Source organism: Lynx rufus, unplaced genomic scaffold (genome assembly GCF_022079265.1).
Source record: "Lynx rufus isolate CCGP_SWC_20201006 ecotype Redwood Valley unplaced genomic scaffold, mLynRuf1.p SCAF_2, whole genome shotgun sequence".
Taxonomy (NCBI): Eukaryota; Metazoa; Chordata; class Mammalia; order Carnivora; family Felidae; genus Lynx; species Lynx rufus.
In genome coordinates, this window is record NW_025814834.1 from 34,147,961 (window position 1) to 34,166,907 (window position 18,947).

The 18,947-nt window shown below is 34.7% G+C and overlaps 1 protein-coding gene across 1 annotated transcript in view; it reads left to right on the plus strand.

Moving 5' to 3' along the window:
* C2CD6 (C2 calcium dependent domain containing 6) overlaps positions 1-18,947 on the plus strand; it is a 175,524-nt gene that overhangs the window by 37,659 nt on the left and 118,918 nt on the right. Inside the window, exons 2-4 of the mRNA XM_047082235.1 lie at positions 7,376-7,462; positions 10,643-10,694; positions 12,319-12,464. Of these exons, the coding sequence (XP_046938191.1) occupies positions 7,376-7,462; positions 10,643-10,694; positions 12,319-12,464 (285 nt within the window). The remainder of the gene's footprint in view (positions 1-7,375; positions 7,463-10,642; positions 10,695-12,318; positions 12,465-18,947) is intronic.

The following is an 18,947-nucleotide window of genomic DNA, read 5'->3' on the forward strand; positions in this document are numbered from 1 at the left end:
GCGAGAGTGAACATTTGCCTTACCAATCTTAGGGGGAAAGCATTTAGTCTTTCACCATCGAAGTGTGTTGTTAGGTAAGTTCCTTTCTATTCCTAGTTTGTTCAGAGTTTTTATTAAGAATGCATTTTAGGGGCTCCTGGGTGGCTTAGTCGGTTGAGTACCCAAATTGATTTTTACTCAGGTCATGATCCCAGGGTCTTGGGATCGAGCCCCGCATCAGGCTCTGTGTTGAGCATGCAGCCTGCTTAAGATTCTCTCAACCTCTGCCCCTCTCCCCAGCTTTCTCTCTCTCAAAAAACAAAAATGCATTTTAGATTTTGTCAAATACATTTTCTGCATCTTTTGAAATGATCGTGTGATTTTTCTTGATTGGACGTATTTATTAATATGGCTTATTACATTAATTGATTTTCAGATGGGAAAATCCCACTCTGTCATAGCACATGGTCCTTTTTTGTCTGTTGCTGGATATGGTTTCCTCATATTTTGTTGAGGATTTTTGCCTCTGTATTCATGAGGGATGGTAATCTGTTGTTTTCTCATCTTGTGATGTCTGTCTGTCTTTCGTATGAACATAAAACTGACCTCATAGAATATCTTGGGAAGTTTCCTTCCTCTACCTCCTCCTCCCACTTTTTTTTCCTGAAAGAGTTTGTGAAAGATTGTTGTAATTTCTTCTTTTAAGTATTTGGTAGAATTCACCAGTGAAACAATATGGGCCTGGGTTTTTCTTTTTAGGAAGAGTTTTAATTACAAATTCAATTTCTTGTTATAGGTATTTTCAGTTATTCTTTCTTCTTCTTGGATCAGTTTTGGTAATTTGTGTCTTTCTAGGAATTTTTCCATTTCATCTAAATTGTGTAATTTGTTAGTATAAAATTATTTATGGTTGTAATAGTTTATATTGCCTTATATGGCAATGAACTTTGCAGATGCAATGATTAGGATTTTGATATGGGGAGATTATCTTGGATTGAGTTGGGCCGTAAATGTAATTTGTAATCACATATGTAATCACAAATGTCTTTGTAAGAGAGAAGTAGAGGTATGCTGTTGAGGACATATCTAGTAGCGGAATTTCTGGATCATAATTATATATATGCTCAACTTCAGTACATAATACCAAACAGGTTTTCAAAGAAGATAGACCAATTTATATTCTGTATAAGAATTCTAGTTACTCCACATCCTTGCCACCTGATATTGTCAGTCTCTTTATTTTTAACCATCCAAGAAATGTGTTAATGGTATCTCTTTGTGGTGTTAACTTTTTTCCCCTGATGACTAATGAGGGTGAGTTCCCTTCCAAATGTTTATTAGCCATCATATAAAGTCTTTTGTGAAATACTTATTTTTCTCTTGGATTGTTTGACTTTTTCTTAACTAATTTCTATAAGTTTGTATATATATTCTAATTACAGGCTCTTTGTCAGTTATACTATACATGTTGCAAATATTCTCCCAAATATCTTATGTATGACATCTTTTGATAAGCAAAAGTTATTAAATTTAGTGTAGTTTAATGTATCAAACTTTTTTCTTTATGGTTATTGCTCTTTGCATTGTTTTGAAGAGCTTCTTCCTCAGCCGCATGAAAATATTCTCTTGTATTATCTTGTAATTGTTTTTCCTTTGACATTGAGATCAACAGTTCACCTGTAACTGATTTTTTTGTGTGTGGTGTGAGATACAAGTCAGGTTTTCTTTTCTTTTCTCTCTCTCTCTCACCTCCTTCCTTTTATTCTTGTATTCTTTCTTTCTGTATTTTTTTCATGGTGATTAATACTTGACCTACCTTAGATTGTTTTTTCTCCCCTATTCTGCAGTACCAACTTTGTCACAAATGAAATACCCATGTGTGGGTCTGTTTCTAGACTCTAATCAGTTTCTTTGGTGCATTTATCTATATTTTTGCTAATGCCTTCAGACATTAAGAAATAATGTCCTTAATTCTTTAATTTTTAAATACTTCATTTTGTTTTTCTTCAAGATAGTTTTGGCTATTCTTGGTCTTTCCATTTCCATTTTAGTTTTTGGAAAAGTTCATCAATTTCTTTAGGAAAACTTATTAGGACTTTGATTTTGGTTGCATTGAAACTATAGTTCAGTTTGAAGAGATGAATTATTTTGAGTTGACTCTTGAACAGTATGGGGGTCAGGGACACTGATCCTCATGCAGTTGAAAAATCCATGTATAACTTTTGATTCCCCCAAAATTTACTACTAATGTCTACTGTTGACTGGAAGCTTTACTGATAATATAAACAGTTGATTAACACATATTTTGCATGCTAATATTTATTGTGTACTATATTCTTACAATAAAATAAGCTAGAGAAAGGAAAATGTCAAGAAAATCGTAAGAAAATGAAAATACACTTATAGTATTGTATATTGAATATTGTATATTCATATATACATATTCATATAGAATGAATATACATTCATATGTATATGAATGAATATATGAATATTCATTCATATATACATTCATATAGTATTGTATATTGAATATTGTATATTGAATATTCAATTGTATATTGAAAAAAATCATGTATAAATGAACCTATGCAGTTCAAATTTATGTTGTTTGATGACCAACTGTATATATATATTGTGATGCAATATTTACATAGAACATATAAATATATAAGTAATACATAAGCATAACATAGTATTTATATGTTTATATGTAAATATGTATATTATTGTACATAAGTATATGTATCTCAGTATAATATACCTATGTATGTTATACAAATATAATATAATAAAGTAATAAAACTATGCCTTGCTTCTTTATGCTTTTACACTTACTTATTCTGTCTAGGCTTCTCTCCTTGTAGTTCTTAACTATTTTCCTCTTGCAACCCACTTGACATATCATCACTTCTTTCCCTAACACTCTTTCTCCCCACTCCCCTTGTTTGCCAGGTGTTTATGAGATACCTCTTCTTCTTCTTCTTTTTTTTTTTCTTAAGTAGGCTTTATTTAAGAAGGTTCCCAGCACAGAACCCAATGTGGGACTTGAACTCATGACCCTGAGATCAAGACCTGAGCTGAGGTCAAGAGTCGGACACTTAACTGACTGAGCCACCCAGGTACCCTGATATACTTCTTAGGCATTCTGTATGGGGCTTGGTACTGGAATCTTACCTCTTGCTCCTCTTTTGCTCCAGGGTTGTGGCCATTAGTATTTGCTAAAAAGTGGACAATCAAATGAAGAACTAAGTATCAGCTTTATCTAAGGCTTTCTGTAATGAGTCTAAATGGGAAACTTAATGGAACTCCTACCTCCATCTCAAATTGAAGGCAGCATGTATGAAATGGAGAAGGTGAACCTGTTTCATTCTTAGCAGACTGTGCCTAGTTGAAATATGCATAGAAACTGCAGCTTAAAGCCCCCTGAAGTCAGATTTAGGAAAGTGAGACAAATTATGGGCATTTAGATGTGACTCTGTATCAGTATATACAATCTTATCAGTAAAAAACATGTGAACATCTGTCACCAGTGTTTGCATATTTATTTATATATTACATAAATGTGCTGTAATTTACTATGTAAAATCTACAATATACAAAAAATTAAAAATGATAACCAATATTTCTAAAAATGATTTCCATTTTATTATTAGTGGTACAGAATTCAATAAGCATTACTATTTTGAAAAGCATGATTTAGTATTTGTGATGTAGTGATTTGAAGGTCCGGTGCTAAGGCAAATTTATATCAGTATATTGTTTTTAATGCTATTATATTTGAAAAAGATACTTTCAAAGATTCGAAATTTCAAGTGGAAGAGGTGCATCTTGGTTGTGCTTATTAGTAAACCACATTACTCCTTTTTCTTTTTCTTTTTAAATATTTATTTATTTAAGCAATCTCTACACCCAGTGTGGGGCTTGAACTCACAACCCCAAGATCAAGAGCTGCATGCTCTTCTGACTGAGCCAGCCAGGCACCCCCACATTCTCATTTTTCATTTTTATTATGCGAAGTTTTTAGTCCAGATTTTATCAGTAAAATGTTATCTTTTCTGAGTAATTAGTTCTGGCAAACTAATTGGAAGGCATTCCATTTTTTTTATATTTAAAAGGAAAAATGGGGCGCCTGGGTGGCGCAGTCGGTTGGGCGTCCGACTTCAGCCAGGTCACGATCTCGCGGTCCGTGGGTTCGAGCCCCGCGTCGGGCTCTGGGCTGATGGCTCAGAGCCTGGAGCCTGTTTCCAATTCTGTGTGTGTCTCTCTCTTTCTCGGCCCCTCCCCCGTTCATGCTCTGTCTCTCTCTGTCCCAAAAATAAATAAAAAACGTTGAAAAAAAATTAAAAAAAAAAAAAAAGGAAAAATGGTCTAATCTGCTCAAACCCTTTCTTTGTGAGATTTTTTAAACAAACAAGGAAATTGTTTCTAAGTTTTTAAAGTGTGATACCTTGAGCTTGTAGGGATCATAGCACATTTGCACACACACAAAATTACATTAGATGAAAATATTTCCAATAGTTTTCAAAATATTCTCCACATTAGTTCATTTCAAAAAGATAGTTATTTTGATACTCATTAAAATGTAACTACCCTATTCTGAAAAGACAGATTAAGAAATACATATTTTAAAACATTTGCTAGTTTACATACTGCTGATAAATCTTTGTCATTACAAAAAAGTTTATATGGAACATTTGTCTTTTTGTAAAACCAAAGTACACAGTAAGTCTTTATGTTTGCCAACTTTTAAAAATATTTTGCCATGAAATTTTTTATGATCAGCTCTTGTCTATTTGTAAAGCACACTGAATATGTTACTTAAGGTAGTGTGAATTGGTCAATACACTTAACTGGCAAATGAAATATCTAGAACTCATGAAGGCAATGATATGCGCCTCTCTCAACATCAAACTCACACTTTGCCTCAGAATATTTTTCTACTGCTTATAGTCAGTTATATATGCTTACTTTATGGTTAAAGAAAATTGTTAAATTCTAATATTTTTTTCCATACTCTAGGGGATAATCCCTGGGCTCTGCTGTGAATGTCATTGTTTCATGGGAACAGAACCACAGAGGGTGAAAGAGAGTCATTGCTCCTGAGCTTGGGCGGGGAAAAGAGGACTTAAATATTTTATAGAGTTAATAATTCCAGGCACTTGTAGTTTGCACAATGAATGGGAGGGTCTAACCAATCAAATTAAGTTATTCTTTTTCCCACGTAGGAGATCTGGGTTCAATAAAGAAAAAATAAAGATAAAATTCTGTTTTTTCAGCAATTGTTTTTCTTTTTTTTTTTTATGAAATGGAAGGCATCTAGGTTTTTAAAAAAATTTTTTTAAATGTTTGTTTATTTTTGACAGAGGGAGGGAGAGAGAGAGAGAGAGAGCGCGCGCGCGCGCGCGCGCGCGCGCATGAGTGGGGGAGGGGCAGAGAGAGAGGGAGACACAGAATTGGAAAACAGGGTCCAGGCTCTGAGCTATCAGCACAGAGCCCGACGTGGGGCTCGAACTCACAGACCACAAGATCATGACCTGAGCTGAAGTCGGATGCTCAACCAACTGAGCCACCCAGGCGCTCCCAGCAATTGTTATTCTTATAGAGAAGCAATAATTGTTTTCTTCACTTATCTCTCTTAAACTCCAGGCTGAACTCATTAAAGGCAAGAACACTTCAAAGGAGAATCAGCACAGTGCCAGGCATATAGTTATGCCACCACATTAGTAAATGTTAATTAACGTAAGGACATTAATTAAGGTTTCCATTAGGACTAGGAAGTAGAAATATATGGGGGAAAAGGTAAGTGTGTAGGCTGGTGGGTTTTCAAAGAAAACTAGAACGGAGGAGAGTAGTCAAAAAAGTCACTGGGGATGAAATACAGAGAACAATGTGAGTGAATGTACAGAGGTATTGCGAGAGACTTTTATTCAAGGGGCTTTGAATAAGGGGCCTTTCATAGTGGAAGGCATAGTGGAATTAACTGAAATAAAAATTCTCTGCAGGTTCAGGAGAAATTCTAGGTGGTATAAGTAGGCCTTATGAGACTAGTCTTCAGAACTTTTACTCAAGATTCTGATGGAATTTTGGCAAAGAATTGTTTTGCTTGTGTTGCTGTCACTGAAGACAACTCTGCTCAGATGAGGAAGGAAAAGTAAAGAGGTAGTGATCTGAGGGGCAAGGCAATATTTTTGCCACATAATTAAGGATAAATTGAGACTCAGTATTCTAAAGGAATTACTCCTCCTCCCCAATTATTTTGTATTTATTAAAAACCACATTCAAAGTAGACTTCCATAATAAGAGGGTCCATAGAAAGTTGAGAGTCCACATTAAATACACATGTAATGTACCACAGTTTGATAGTTTTGTTACAACATAGTGATTGTCACTCAGTTATCTTAAACTACAAATTATACAAATACATAAAAATCATATATGTAAAGTCCATTAAACCAGTCAGATGCAGCGATGGCAATGATAGCAAAATGATCTAAGACCTATACAACAAGTTTTTTCAGTACAACCAAAGCGTTTGTTATTTACTTTGAAGCAAAAATTTCAACATAACTAGGGATTTATTATATACATCAAAAACAGAACAATTCTTAAAAAGGCACATACCAACAGACTCCTGGGAAGTTAATGTTTATAAGTAAGGCCATATTGATTCAAGTTAGCAAAAGTTGGGGATAAATACAATTCTCCTTTTCAGGTTAGGTTTTTAGTAGGTTTTTCCCTAGTTCCTTTGCCATTCCCCTCCATTCACTTTAATGCTCTTTCTCTTTTAAAATCTATACTAAAATGTCTTGAAATTTTTAAAAGCTAACCATCATGTGTAGTGACCAGAGCCCTTAAGAACAAAGTTAAATTCAACCCACAAATATTAGTTAGTGAAATTAGTCTGGAGGAAATCACACAACTAAGAACCAAAGCCATTTGCCCATTGCTCCATTCCTATGTACCTACTATTCCAAAGGATTAAATTCCAATTCCTTCAGTGGCTGATGAACTGGGTGAATATTGGGATAACTTACTTGCAAGCACGATCACTGTCCTCTGTGGGATATGGTCTCAAGTCCACATCAGATTGAGACTAAGATGTGGTAATGATGGTCAGTTTTAGTTAGCAAGGAGAGTTCATTATTCATGGTATCATACACTTCTTTCCTCTCTCATGACTCCTTTAATGATCTTATATTTAATTGTTTACATTTTGCTTCTCTGTTAATTTATTGATAAACTTATTGAGGGTAGGGATGAGTTTTCTAGTTATATTCTACTGCCTAGACTAATACCTGATAAATACTAGATACTCAAAATATTTGTTGAAGTAAACTTTTATCTAGTTTTTCTTTGCCTCCTAAAGTCTTATATTAATTTATTTACATTGTAGATGCTGAGAAAAACTCTTAGAGGGTCTGAAAGTGAAGAACTGGAAGTAACACCTCAAGTGCCAACTTTGGTACCATTTGGGGATGTGGTATGTGTGACTAATCCTTAGTAAACCTGTACAAATTATTTCTTATTTTATGTGAAGACTAGTTAACATTTATTATTTGATTATCAAAAAGTATATGTAGAAAATATTTCTGATAACATATTTGTGAATTTTTCATTTTTTCATTGAGTTAGAAAAGCATTCTAATCACTGAAATTAGGGAAAACATCTTGATTCACAGGCAAAAAAATGTTTTCTAATTCAAAACTGAATTCCCAAACTCTAGGTACATCAGAGTCACCTAGGATACTTATTCAAAACATTGATTCTTGGCCCCCTCTTAAAATCTGCTAACTTGGAATCTGAGAATGGGGCCTAAGAATCAGTATTTTTATTGTGCTTGTCAAGTGATTATATTGTCAGATTTAGGAGCCTTTGAGCTACAATTTGAAAATTGACTCCACACCTCTCCCTTATCCCCAAAATAGTAAGTCCCAGGAACAAAAGGGAAACACGCTCATGAATTATACATATACACACAAACACACAGGTAGGATCTAATGTCTACGCTGAGAAGTAGAAAAATCTGTTTTTTCTTTTGGGTGCTATGGAGTATAGGACATGAGGATCTATGTATATTTAGAACTAGCAAATGTGGAATTCTTTTACAGCCGTCTTTATTTGTGAACATCATTAGAATAGTTAATGGGTATGAAGTGAGAGTTTCTCTCATCTCTCTTCTCTAGATCCTATCATATACTGTACATTTTTTTGATTAAAAATATATGATGAATTTAACACCACGTTTTTTTTTGGGAGAAACAGTAAGACTGTATTAATATATACTTTTTTCTTTTTATTTTTCTTTTACAAAATGAGCATTTATCCATGTAATTATACAGCACTTTCCTACATCACAATGAAAGTTGGAGTATAAGCCTTCACTGTCCAAATCTAAACTTAGAAAAAGACTCTTTGAAATGCCTTTGGGCTGTAAGCATGTCCATTATTGTTGACATAGTCACTTCCGTAATCCATACTCTTGAATAGGACTTCTACATTTCTTTAGAACTAGTATTTTGACTTCATTCACACTTCCTAACTTTGTAGTTTGTATTTGCCTTATTTGAATTACATATTGCTAGACATTAATAAACTTCTCTTAAAAGTCAGTTGGAGGGGCGCCTGGGTGGCGCAGTCGGTTAAGCGTCCGACTTCAGCCAGGTCACGATCTCGCGGTCCGTGAGTTCGAGCCCCGCATCAGGCTCTGGGGTGATGGCTCAGAGCCTGGAGCCTGCTTCCGATTCTGTGTCTCCCTCTCTCTCTGCCCCTCCCCCGTTCATGCTCTGTCTCTCTCTGTCCCAAAAATAAATAAACATTGAAAAAAAATTAAAAAAAAATAATTAAAAAAAAGTCAGTTGGAAATATCTGACAGATGTTTGGCATGTGATAGCTCCTCTCAGTGTAGGATTTGTCACATCACTTTCTTTTTGAAACTTCTGTGACTCATTCTGAGGTATTTGGCAAGGTTTGTACATGTGTCTGCAATGATAATTATATCAAAACACTCTATTCCTCATTCTGATAGATCCCTTTTTCAGAAAAAATGGTGAAAAAGCTATCTTAAAATTGGGCACATAAAGTGCTTTAGTGAACACCCTTCTTATTGCTTTACTGTTCTAATGTGTGTTGGGGGGTTGGGTGAAAGTGTTGACATGGTTAGTGCTTTGACCCACAGATGGGTCTCAAAATCTGTGGCAACATATGTTACCCATAGCCTGTCAATGCGCATTATTATATTTTTGCCTGTTAAATATTTTTCTGTACTTGAATAGAATTTTTTCTTTTTTATGGTTCTGTTATGTAAAAGTATGAAGAACTATTGAAATATAAAGAAAGTTAGGGTAGTTGTTCATGGCTTCATGTTGAAACACTTGGCAGGCAAGCAATGACTTATGGCAGAATGTTAAAGCGTAGAATTATACAATCTAGAATTGTAGCTATACTTGCCTGTTTTACCTACTTCATGTATAACTCCAGTTTTAAGAAATAAAAACAGTTTGGGGCACCAGGGTGGCTCAGTTGGTTAAACATCCAACTTCAACTTCATGATCTCACAGTTCGTGAGTTTGAGCCCCGCATTGCACTCTTTGCTAACAGCGTGGAGCCTGGAGCCTTCTTCTGATTCTGTATCTCCCTCTCTCTCTGCCCCTCCCCTGCTCACACTCTGTCTCTCTCTCCCTTCTAAATAAATAAACATTAAAAATTTTAAGAAAAAAAAATTCATGGGATCACCTATGGAAGTACCATTTAAAATCCCACCTAGATTGTGTAATACGCATTATACCCCTTTGCATTGGAAAACTTTGAATTTTCCCTTTAAAATAACATTTCATATCTATGTTTCCTTAAGAAGTAGACCACAGTATTATCTTCTCAGGATTTCATCATTCACATACTGTAGTCTTCTAATTAAATATTGAATGCTAATTTTTTTTCTGTATTGTTTTAAAGCCATTCCGAATCCTTAAAATTACTTATATACATTTAAAAATACCATTGGGCCATATATTTTGTTTCACAGTGTTTAATATAATATTGCAGTTGTTTTTACTTGGTTTTTAAGACCTAACATGGATAAATGTATTCAGCTAATAATACATAACAGTATTCAAAAATTCCTGTATTCATTTTATATTTGGTTTCATGCTTAAACACAAGATAGAATTTTCTTTAACATTTAGAAACAACTTGTACAAGAGAAAATGAATGTTTCAGAGCCCTTGGCACAGTATAGTGGATGAATGATTGTTGAATGAATAAAGTGGTTTTAGGATACTAGATAAAAAAGCTTATCTGAAGCAAGGCATATTTCTTCTTATTATATTTAAGATGCTACATTTTGTCAGTTTTCACCTAATATAAAATAAATGATTCGAAGAGTGATGGTTGGATTTAAGTTAATAATGATCCTCTTTTTTTTTCTTCTTTGTGTTCATTTTAGTTTTACTTTGCATAAATCCTGCCTATATTTCTTCTGTATTTCTGTTTTCTGGTGTTTTCCATTAAATAGATATTTCTAATGAGAAACAATATTTTTTTTTTTAGAAAAACTAGCAAAGAGGAGCTTTTAAAAATATATATGGTTTGGTTTAGAGTAAAATGGAAAAAAGTTAACTTTTAAAAACTCATGTGCTATGTTTTTATTTTGATTGTTTTTAGGTTGGCTGCCTTGCTATTCATGTAAAGAACTGCAGACATTTCACGCCTAAGAGTATCCTTTCTTTTGATTTAAGAAACATAGCATGATCATGCATCTGTTTCAGTTAAATATTGCTACATTACAAAACACTCCAAGACTTAGTGGCTTAAAACATTAACTATTTTATTATCAATCACTATGTGCATTCACTAGGTGGCAATTCTGCTTCACATTACACAGCAGGTGCTGCAGTCATCTGGCAGTTCAGAAGGGCTGGAATATCTAAAATGGCTCATTTACATGTTTGGTGCTTTAGTGAAGATTCCTGGAAGACTGAACTTAGCTGGAAAGCTGAAATGGTTAGACCTTTCTCTCTTTCCATGGAGTCCCGAGGGCTTGTCTTTTCATCATATGTTTTTTCTGCATTAATTTTGATTTTTAAAAAATATTACCTTAATATATTATTTTGATTACTAAAGTTTTTGGTGTCCCCTTAAATTTTGGACCCTGACTGATGCCTCTCTTACTCTGTCCTAGACTCAGCCCTGGTCATGTCCACTGCATTTTAAAGTAGTCACAGGGCCGGACTGAAGAGTAGAGGAAAATAATCTCCACTTTTTGATGTGCAAAGTGACAAAAAAGCTTTTCAGCTATCTGTAATCCACCTCAATCACCATATAAGTTAAAGAAGAATTATATATCTTAGATGATAATACTAATTATTTCTAAGGAATAATTGTGCTGTTTAAACATTGTTTAAAGGATTTATCTTGGTGCCTTTACTTAAATGGATTTCTCATTATTAGATTTATCATGACATAAAACCAGTCTTGTTATGAAGAGTTTGTGTTTGTCTTTTATGTAAAAGTTATTGAAGAGAATTCTATACAAAGAGATTTTAAAATAAAATTAATTAAATCATAAAAACAAAATTGTTTTAATTCATGGAGTGCTATGAAAAATAAAAATATTGTATAGTTTTTTTTTTTTTTTCAACGTTTATTTATTTTTGGGACAGAGAGAGACAGAGCATGAATGGGGGAGGGGCAGAGAGAGAAGGAGACACAGAATCGGAAACAGGCTCCAGGCTCTGAGCCATCAGCCCAGAGCCTGACGCGGGGCTCGAACTCACAGACCGCGAGATCGTGACCTGGCTGAAGTCGGACGCTTAACCAACTGCGCCACCCAGGCGCCCCAAAAATATTGTATAGTTTTAATAAGTATATAGTGAAATGAATGAGAGAATAGAAAACTGCTTTAAATTTTGTTGTCTTAATGTTAAAAATAAATTACTCTCAAGTGACTTTTCTGAATTTTTGAATTTCTACATAATTATGCTTAGAGAAGTTTTTAACTATATATTTCAAATGTTTAATCACCTTAATAACATATAGAAACATTTGCAAAAAATTATAATGGAAATGTGAGGATAGAAATATAAATGACTAGTATATTAGAAATATTAGAAAATATTAGAAGTGACTAAAGAATAAGCAATCTTCCTATTTGTGCCTACTATTGATGGGAAGAAATACTATTTTTAAAGACTTTTAAAATTGTTTAATATGCTCTACAATTATCCTATTTATTTGCTTAATTCTTAGGTTTCATCTGAATTGTTTAATGAATTAATTATATAATGTGTTATTGTACCATTACAATATAATTTGCTTCCTAAATATCTGTGTATTTTCAGTTGGTTTACAATATTACAGTAATTTGTTCATTCGCATCTCTATAAACAACATTGTAAAATGTACAAAAATGTGTAGCTTGCTACCCCAAAGTGATGAGAAGAACACTATAATTAAGTTTGATGACATAAAGTATTTTTCCATACAGGTAATGTTAAAGTTCTCTTCTAGATATAAAATTGCCTTTTTACAGCTTCAAATAATTTACACTAATTATGTTCTTTTTTTTAGGGGATGAGAAAGAAGCAAATGCAGTGTCTTTTTATTGGATATTTTACAGTATTCTATTTATATACCATGGGCTATATTGGTGTTTTTTAAAGAAACAACTTACTGGAAAATTCATAATCTTGAGGTCTTCTTTCCTAAGATCTTAACTGTCTGAGGTTCTGAGTGTTTATCACACGTGCATTTTTCTCTGTCTTGCTCTTCTCCTCTCATCTACCCTCTTCTACCTGGTCTTAGCTTGGGCTGAAATAACAAATTACCATAGATATGGTGGCCTAAACAACAGTCATTCATTTCTCACCTTTCTGGAGGCTGGGAAGTTCAAGATGAGGGTGCTGGCAGATCTGGGGTCTGGTGAGAGCCTGCTTTCTGATTCCCTGATGGCCATCTTCTCATTATATAGTGACATGGCAGAGGGAACAGAGAGATTTTTATGTCTCTTAGAAGGGCACTAATCCAATTCATGAGGGCTCCACCCTTATGACCTAATTGCCTCCCCTACACCCCACCTACAAATACCATCACACTGGGGAGAAGGCTTCAACATATGAATTTTGAGAGGATGCAAATGTTCAGTCCAGAGAGTACCTTTTTTTTTTTTTATTTCCCTCTCTCCTTTCTTCTTATGTAAACCCTAATTGTTTTTGCATGGATTAACTTATTTAGTCTTTATAACAACCCCTCAAAGTATATATACTCTTATTATCATCCTCATTTTACAGATGAGAAAACAGGTACTGTTAGGTAAAAGAACTTTCTTAAGGTCCTAGAACTAGTAAATAGTGGAGCTGGGAATGGAGTCAGTCTGGCTTCAGACTTCGCTTTATTAAACTTCCTCTCACACCAGAGCTTGCTATGCTAAGAGTTTGCTTCTTTTTACAGTTAAGCTTCTTAGAATCTTAGGGGCACCTGGGTGGCTCAGTCAGTTAAGCATCACGAGCCTTAATTTCAGCTCAGGTCATGATCTCACCTTTGGTGAAATTGAGTCTGGCATTGGGCTCTGTGCTATCAGAGTGGGATTTTCTCTCTCCTCTCTTCCTCTTCCCCTCCCCCTCTCTCAAAATCAATATATTTTTTAAAAAGCTTCTTAGAATCTTAAATGTATCTCAAAGTTTTCTTTAAAACAAGCAGCACTGTTTCATTCAGATGTGGGATTCATTGATGAGTTGTTAGTCCTAAAAGTTTTATGACATTGGTTAAATTTTAGTGAAATCTTAGAACATTTCCTCTATGCTGTATATTTTTTAACCTTTAGTTTTAATCTTCAGAATTTTATTTTGCTTAAGTCTTGAGTATTGAAGATAGTTCTTTAAGCATAGCTTACAAAAAAAAAACCATGGGGTACCCGGGTGGCTCAGTCAGTTGAGCATCCCATTCTTGATTTTAGCTCAGGTCATGATCCCAGGGTTGTGGGATCAAGCCCCACATCCAGCTCCATACTGAGCATGGAGCCTGTTAAGATTCTCTCTCTCTGCCTCTGCCCCTCTCCCCCACTTGTGTTCTCTCTCTCTCAAAACAAAACAAAACAAAACACACACACACAAAACAGGCATAGTTTTGTTAAAGGTAACCTATACTATTTCTTTTACTTTGCAAAATAGTTTTCCTGAGCTTGCCAATTTTTCAAGAATTTTGTGGATGTATGTCCACTTAAATAAAAGTTGAAATTAGCACTGGAAAAATAATATAAATTAATAGGGTGCTTATCTTTATAAGCATAATAAAAATCTTTTTCTTTATTTAAAGTTTTTTTTTTAATGTTTATTTTTGAGAGAGAGAGAAAGAGAGCACAAGCAGGGAAGGGGCAGAGAGAGAGAGAGGGAGACACAGAATCCAAAGCAGCCTCCAGGCTCTGAGCTGTCAGCACAGAGCCCAACATGGGGTTTGAACCCACTAACCATGAGATCATAACCTGAGCTGAAGTCTGATGCTTAACCAACTGAGCCACCCAGGTGTCCCGAAAATCTTTTTCTTTATTTTAATAGGAGCTGTTAGTTTGAGGATATTAAGAGAAGAATTTTAATGGAATTCTAATAGAAAGTTTGGGAACGACTTAGTAATAACTACATAGAAAACTGCACAAGGGAATGAAGATAAAAAAGCAAAACACATATTAACTCTAAGAAAATTAAGTGATAGAGAAAAGGAAATATAATCATTGTAATTATATTGTTAAACCCTGAAAAATAGTTACATATACACAATAAACACTAAGTATTAGTCTAACAAAAAGTATGATCTATAATATATTGGAGGAATGAAGGGAAAAGAAATGTAAAATCTGTCGGGGAGGGTGTTGAGCTAATATTTTTCCTCTACAATAAGCAATTAATTGATAGTATCTAAAACTACAAAAAAATCACTTAATGTAAGCATGTTACTTTGAAACATTATTTCATGACGAAAACCAGAGATATCCCTTTAAAAGCTTGAAAGGTGGCTTTTGAGGCTTTTAGGGGGTGGATAGGGTAGTATTCTAAAATTAAACCCAGGATTTACTTTATAGAGGTATGACTGAATGACAACATGGAATGGAGAGACTAATGCCATTGAGAGAAGAGAACAAAGGGATACACTACATAGGGCCACAGGGGAAGTATCAAGATGGTCAGGAGACAGAAGACAGAAGTGAGGAGAGAGTGAAGGCTAAAACCTCCATTGGGATTTATTTGAGAAAGCAATGCAGGAGAGGGTTAAAAATTTAGGATTGGCTAGCATGAATAATTCCCATAGGCGTTTGGCTGTAGGGGTAGTCTTTAGTTGCTTGGTACCTGGGCCTGGGATGATTTAGGGCAGGGGAAATATTGCCTCCCTGTGAGAGTTAGATAAGGAGTAGTTAGGGCTAAATTTTGGGATTGGTTTGCGTATGAAAGATAGTCTTCTATCTAGCTAACCCCTTTTCTATCTCTAGGAATTGGTTAGCTCAGGGAGAGAACATCTGTCTCTGGCCAGCAAGCTTTTTAAGATGTCAAAACATCATAAAATAGAGGAAAAAAAAAAAAGATTAAGCATGGGAGGAAAACAAAGTTCTTACTTGTTTCAACCATTGTAGAACTATTTGACTTTGAAACTATCACATAACTGGGATAAAAGAATACATTTTCTACTTTAGGACTTGAATTTTCTAAAGCTTACAAAATAGATCTAGTTAAAAATAGAAACAACAACAACAACAACAACAAAAGGAATAGTAAGTGGCTTTAATCTAGTTTTTAGGCTTTTTAAGGCTTTTTCTAAGGCTTTAATCTAAAAAGCTATTGAGTAAGTGATGTTAAAACTCATGTTAAAGAATAAATACTAGTGAATTTCTGACTTGGCCATGCTGGAGTAACTGATATCAGATGTACTCTTCTGCTCTAAATGGCTATAAAATTGAGTAACTTATATGAAGGAACTATTTTCTGACATTTAACAAGGGAAATCGGAGAGCTGTAATCCTTAAGAGGAAGGAAGCAGAAGAAGTGAGCTCCACATTTACAACAGCTTTCTGTCTGGCAGTGAATCTGGCATAAGAAACTGAAACCCAGGGGTACTTGGGTGGTTTAGTGGGTTAAGCGGCTGACTTCGGCTCAGGTCATGATCTCATGGCTCCTTAGTTTGAGCTCTATGTCGTCCTCTGTGCTGACAGCTCAGAGTCTGGAGCCAGCCCTGGATTCTGTGTCTCCCCTTCTCTCTGCCCCTCCCCTGCTCATGTGCTTATTCTCTCTCTCTCCTTCAAAAAATACATTTAAAAAATTAAAAAAAAAAAAAGGAAGTGAAACCAAAGAGTGAGTGATATTGCTTGGTGGAGGAAGCAGAGGCTGAGAGGAAACAGATGAGAATTTGGGGCTGCTAAGGTGGCTGGAATTTGTAAGGTGGGGCACTGGAGAGGATGGAGGAGCAGACAAGGAGCCCCAGAAATCTGTATAGTTATTCCATTCAGGTCCTTGGTTGGATCCTATGGTGTGCATATGCAAAGGGAGTTTCTAGGAGAAATTACAGAGAATAGATGCTGGGGAACTGAGAGCTGAATAGAGATTTCAGAAATCACAAATTCAGAGTTATCGGAGTTTTATGCAGCTAACGTGGAGAGATTTTGTTGAACATTACCAGTATTAATCTGAGATCACAGAAAGTCCAAGTGTTAGGAATAAGGATCATGTCTTAAAAGTAAGGGTTAAAACCCCGGTACCATGGACAAAGGCTAAGATAGGCCCATCATCGAACCAAGCTGTCATAGAATCAAGATGATCTGCCAGCAATTAACTGCCTTCCAGAAAAAAAAAGTCAAAACTTAGTAAGGGAAGATATAAAAACCCAGAGTGTCTACTGCATAGCCATTATACAATAAAAAGATGCTGCTCATGAGGCAATAAAACCAACAATAGAGGTAAACCCACAGGTGACCCAAATGTTTGAATTAGGAGACAAGAACTTGATAGCATCTATCATAAATGTGTCAAACTGGAAAAGGAGGACCAAATGGATGATCACAATGGGAAATTTGAAGAAAATGGAAAATCTAAAAACCAAATATAATTCTAGATCTGAAAAATACAATATTGAAATGAATTCATTTGAAACATTCTGGACAGAGCAGAAGAAATCATTCAAATTGTAGTTCAGAGAGAAAAAAGACTAAAAAAACCCAGAAGAGACCAGTGGGCCATATCACTCAATTTACATATGTTCAGTTACATCCCAGAAGGAAGATATTTATTAGAGTATTTAGTATTTTAGGTTTTTCTCTGCTAAACATTTTCTAGAAATAATGGAAGACATCAATCAGTAGATTCAAGAGATTCAGTGAAGCTCAAGAAAAAGAAGTACAAAAATGATCATACCTAAGTATATCATAATAAAACTGCCAAAAACCAAAAATAAAGAGAAAATCTTAAAGGTAGCCAGAGGGGAAGAACACAGCATGTTTAGATGAACAACCATAAGAGTAACAACAGACTTCTCATCAGAAACAATGGAGTTCAGGAGATAAAGCAATGCCATCTTTCCAGTGCTGAAAAAAAAAAATCAACCTAAATTTCTAAATCCAGTGAAAATATTCTTTAAAAAGATGGTGAAAGACAAAAGCTAAGAGAATGTGTATCTAAAAGACCTGAATTATAATAAACCTCAAAGGAAGCTTCAAGTTGGAGAGAAATGATCCTAGATAGAAGCCCAGGTGCATAGGAAGGAATGAAGAGCACTGGTAATGGTGAATATATGGGTAAAAATAAAAGACTATTAAAAAAGAAAAGACTTTTTAAAATGTTTTCCAAATTTTGAATTTTTACGTAAGGGCTAAATACATTTTTGGTTCTTCAAAATTCCATCAGTAAACAAATTTGCATATCATAATGTAATATGTATTGAATACCTCTATAAACCATTGAATAGGGCACCAGGTTGACTCAGTTGATTAAGCATCCAGCTTGATTTCAGCTCAGGTCATGATCTCACAGTTTGTGAGATCAAGCCCTACATCGGGTTCTGCAGTGGCAGTGTAGAGCCTGCTTGGGATTCTCTCTCTCCCCTCTCTCTCTGTCCCTCCCCCACTTGCTCTCTCCCTCAAAATGAAATAAAATGTAAAAAAAAAAAAAACCATTGAGAACTGCTAGTGAATAATTAAAATTTTCTATCAAGATATAATCACATGATTTCACAGTAAATTACCTATGAATGTTGTATATTCATTCTGGTCCTGAATTAAAATATCTCATAATTTACAAATTCTTAAGATCTTGGTATTCTCTTTCTCAGAGAAGACTTTGTTGACGATTGCTCTACAGTAGGTCCTACAGTGATGCTCTATTACAGATAATGATGGTCACAGTGTAACTCTTCCATTTATGTGTTGACCTCCTTTCTCAGTAGCCTGCAGGCTCCCCATGGTCAAGGGCTTTTCCTTACTATGCTCTATTATATCTCTGGTGCCTAGAATTCATTAACATTTAACAAATACTTATTGAATTAAAATGTATTTTTTCCAGAAAGCCAACAATTTAATAAAGGAAACATTTTAATTAAAAAAATCGTTCTCTGAAAGACTACTAATTGTTTAAAACAAAATAATGATGAATGGTAAAATTTGTAGCATATGTAGAAGAAGAATATATGATAAGAGTAGCACAAAGAATGTGGAGAAGAGGGAATCCCTGTGCACTGTTGGCAGGAATGTAAATTGGTGTAGCCACTATGGAAAACAATACGGAGGTTCCTCAAAAATTAAAAATAGAATTAAGATATGATCGAGCAATGCCACTTCTGGGTATATATCCAAAGATAACAAAATCGCTATCTCAAAAAGACATCTGCACCTCCATGTTCATTGCAGCATTATTTATAGTAATCAAGACATGGAAACAATCTAATTGTCCGTGGGTGAATGGCTTAAAAAATTTGATACATACACACACACACACACACA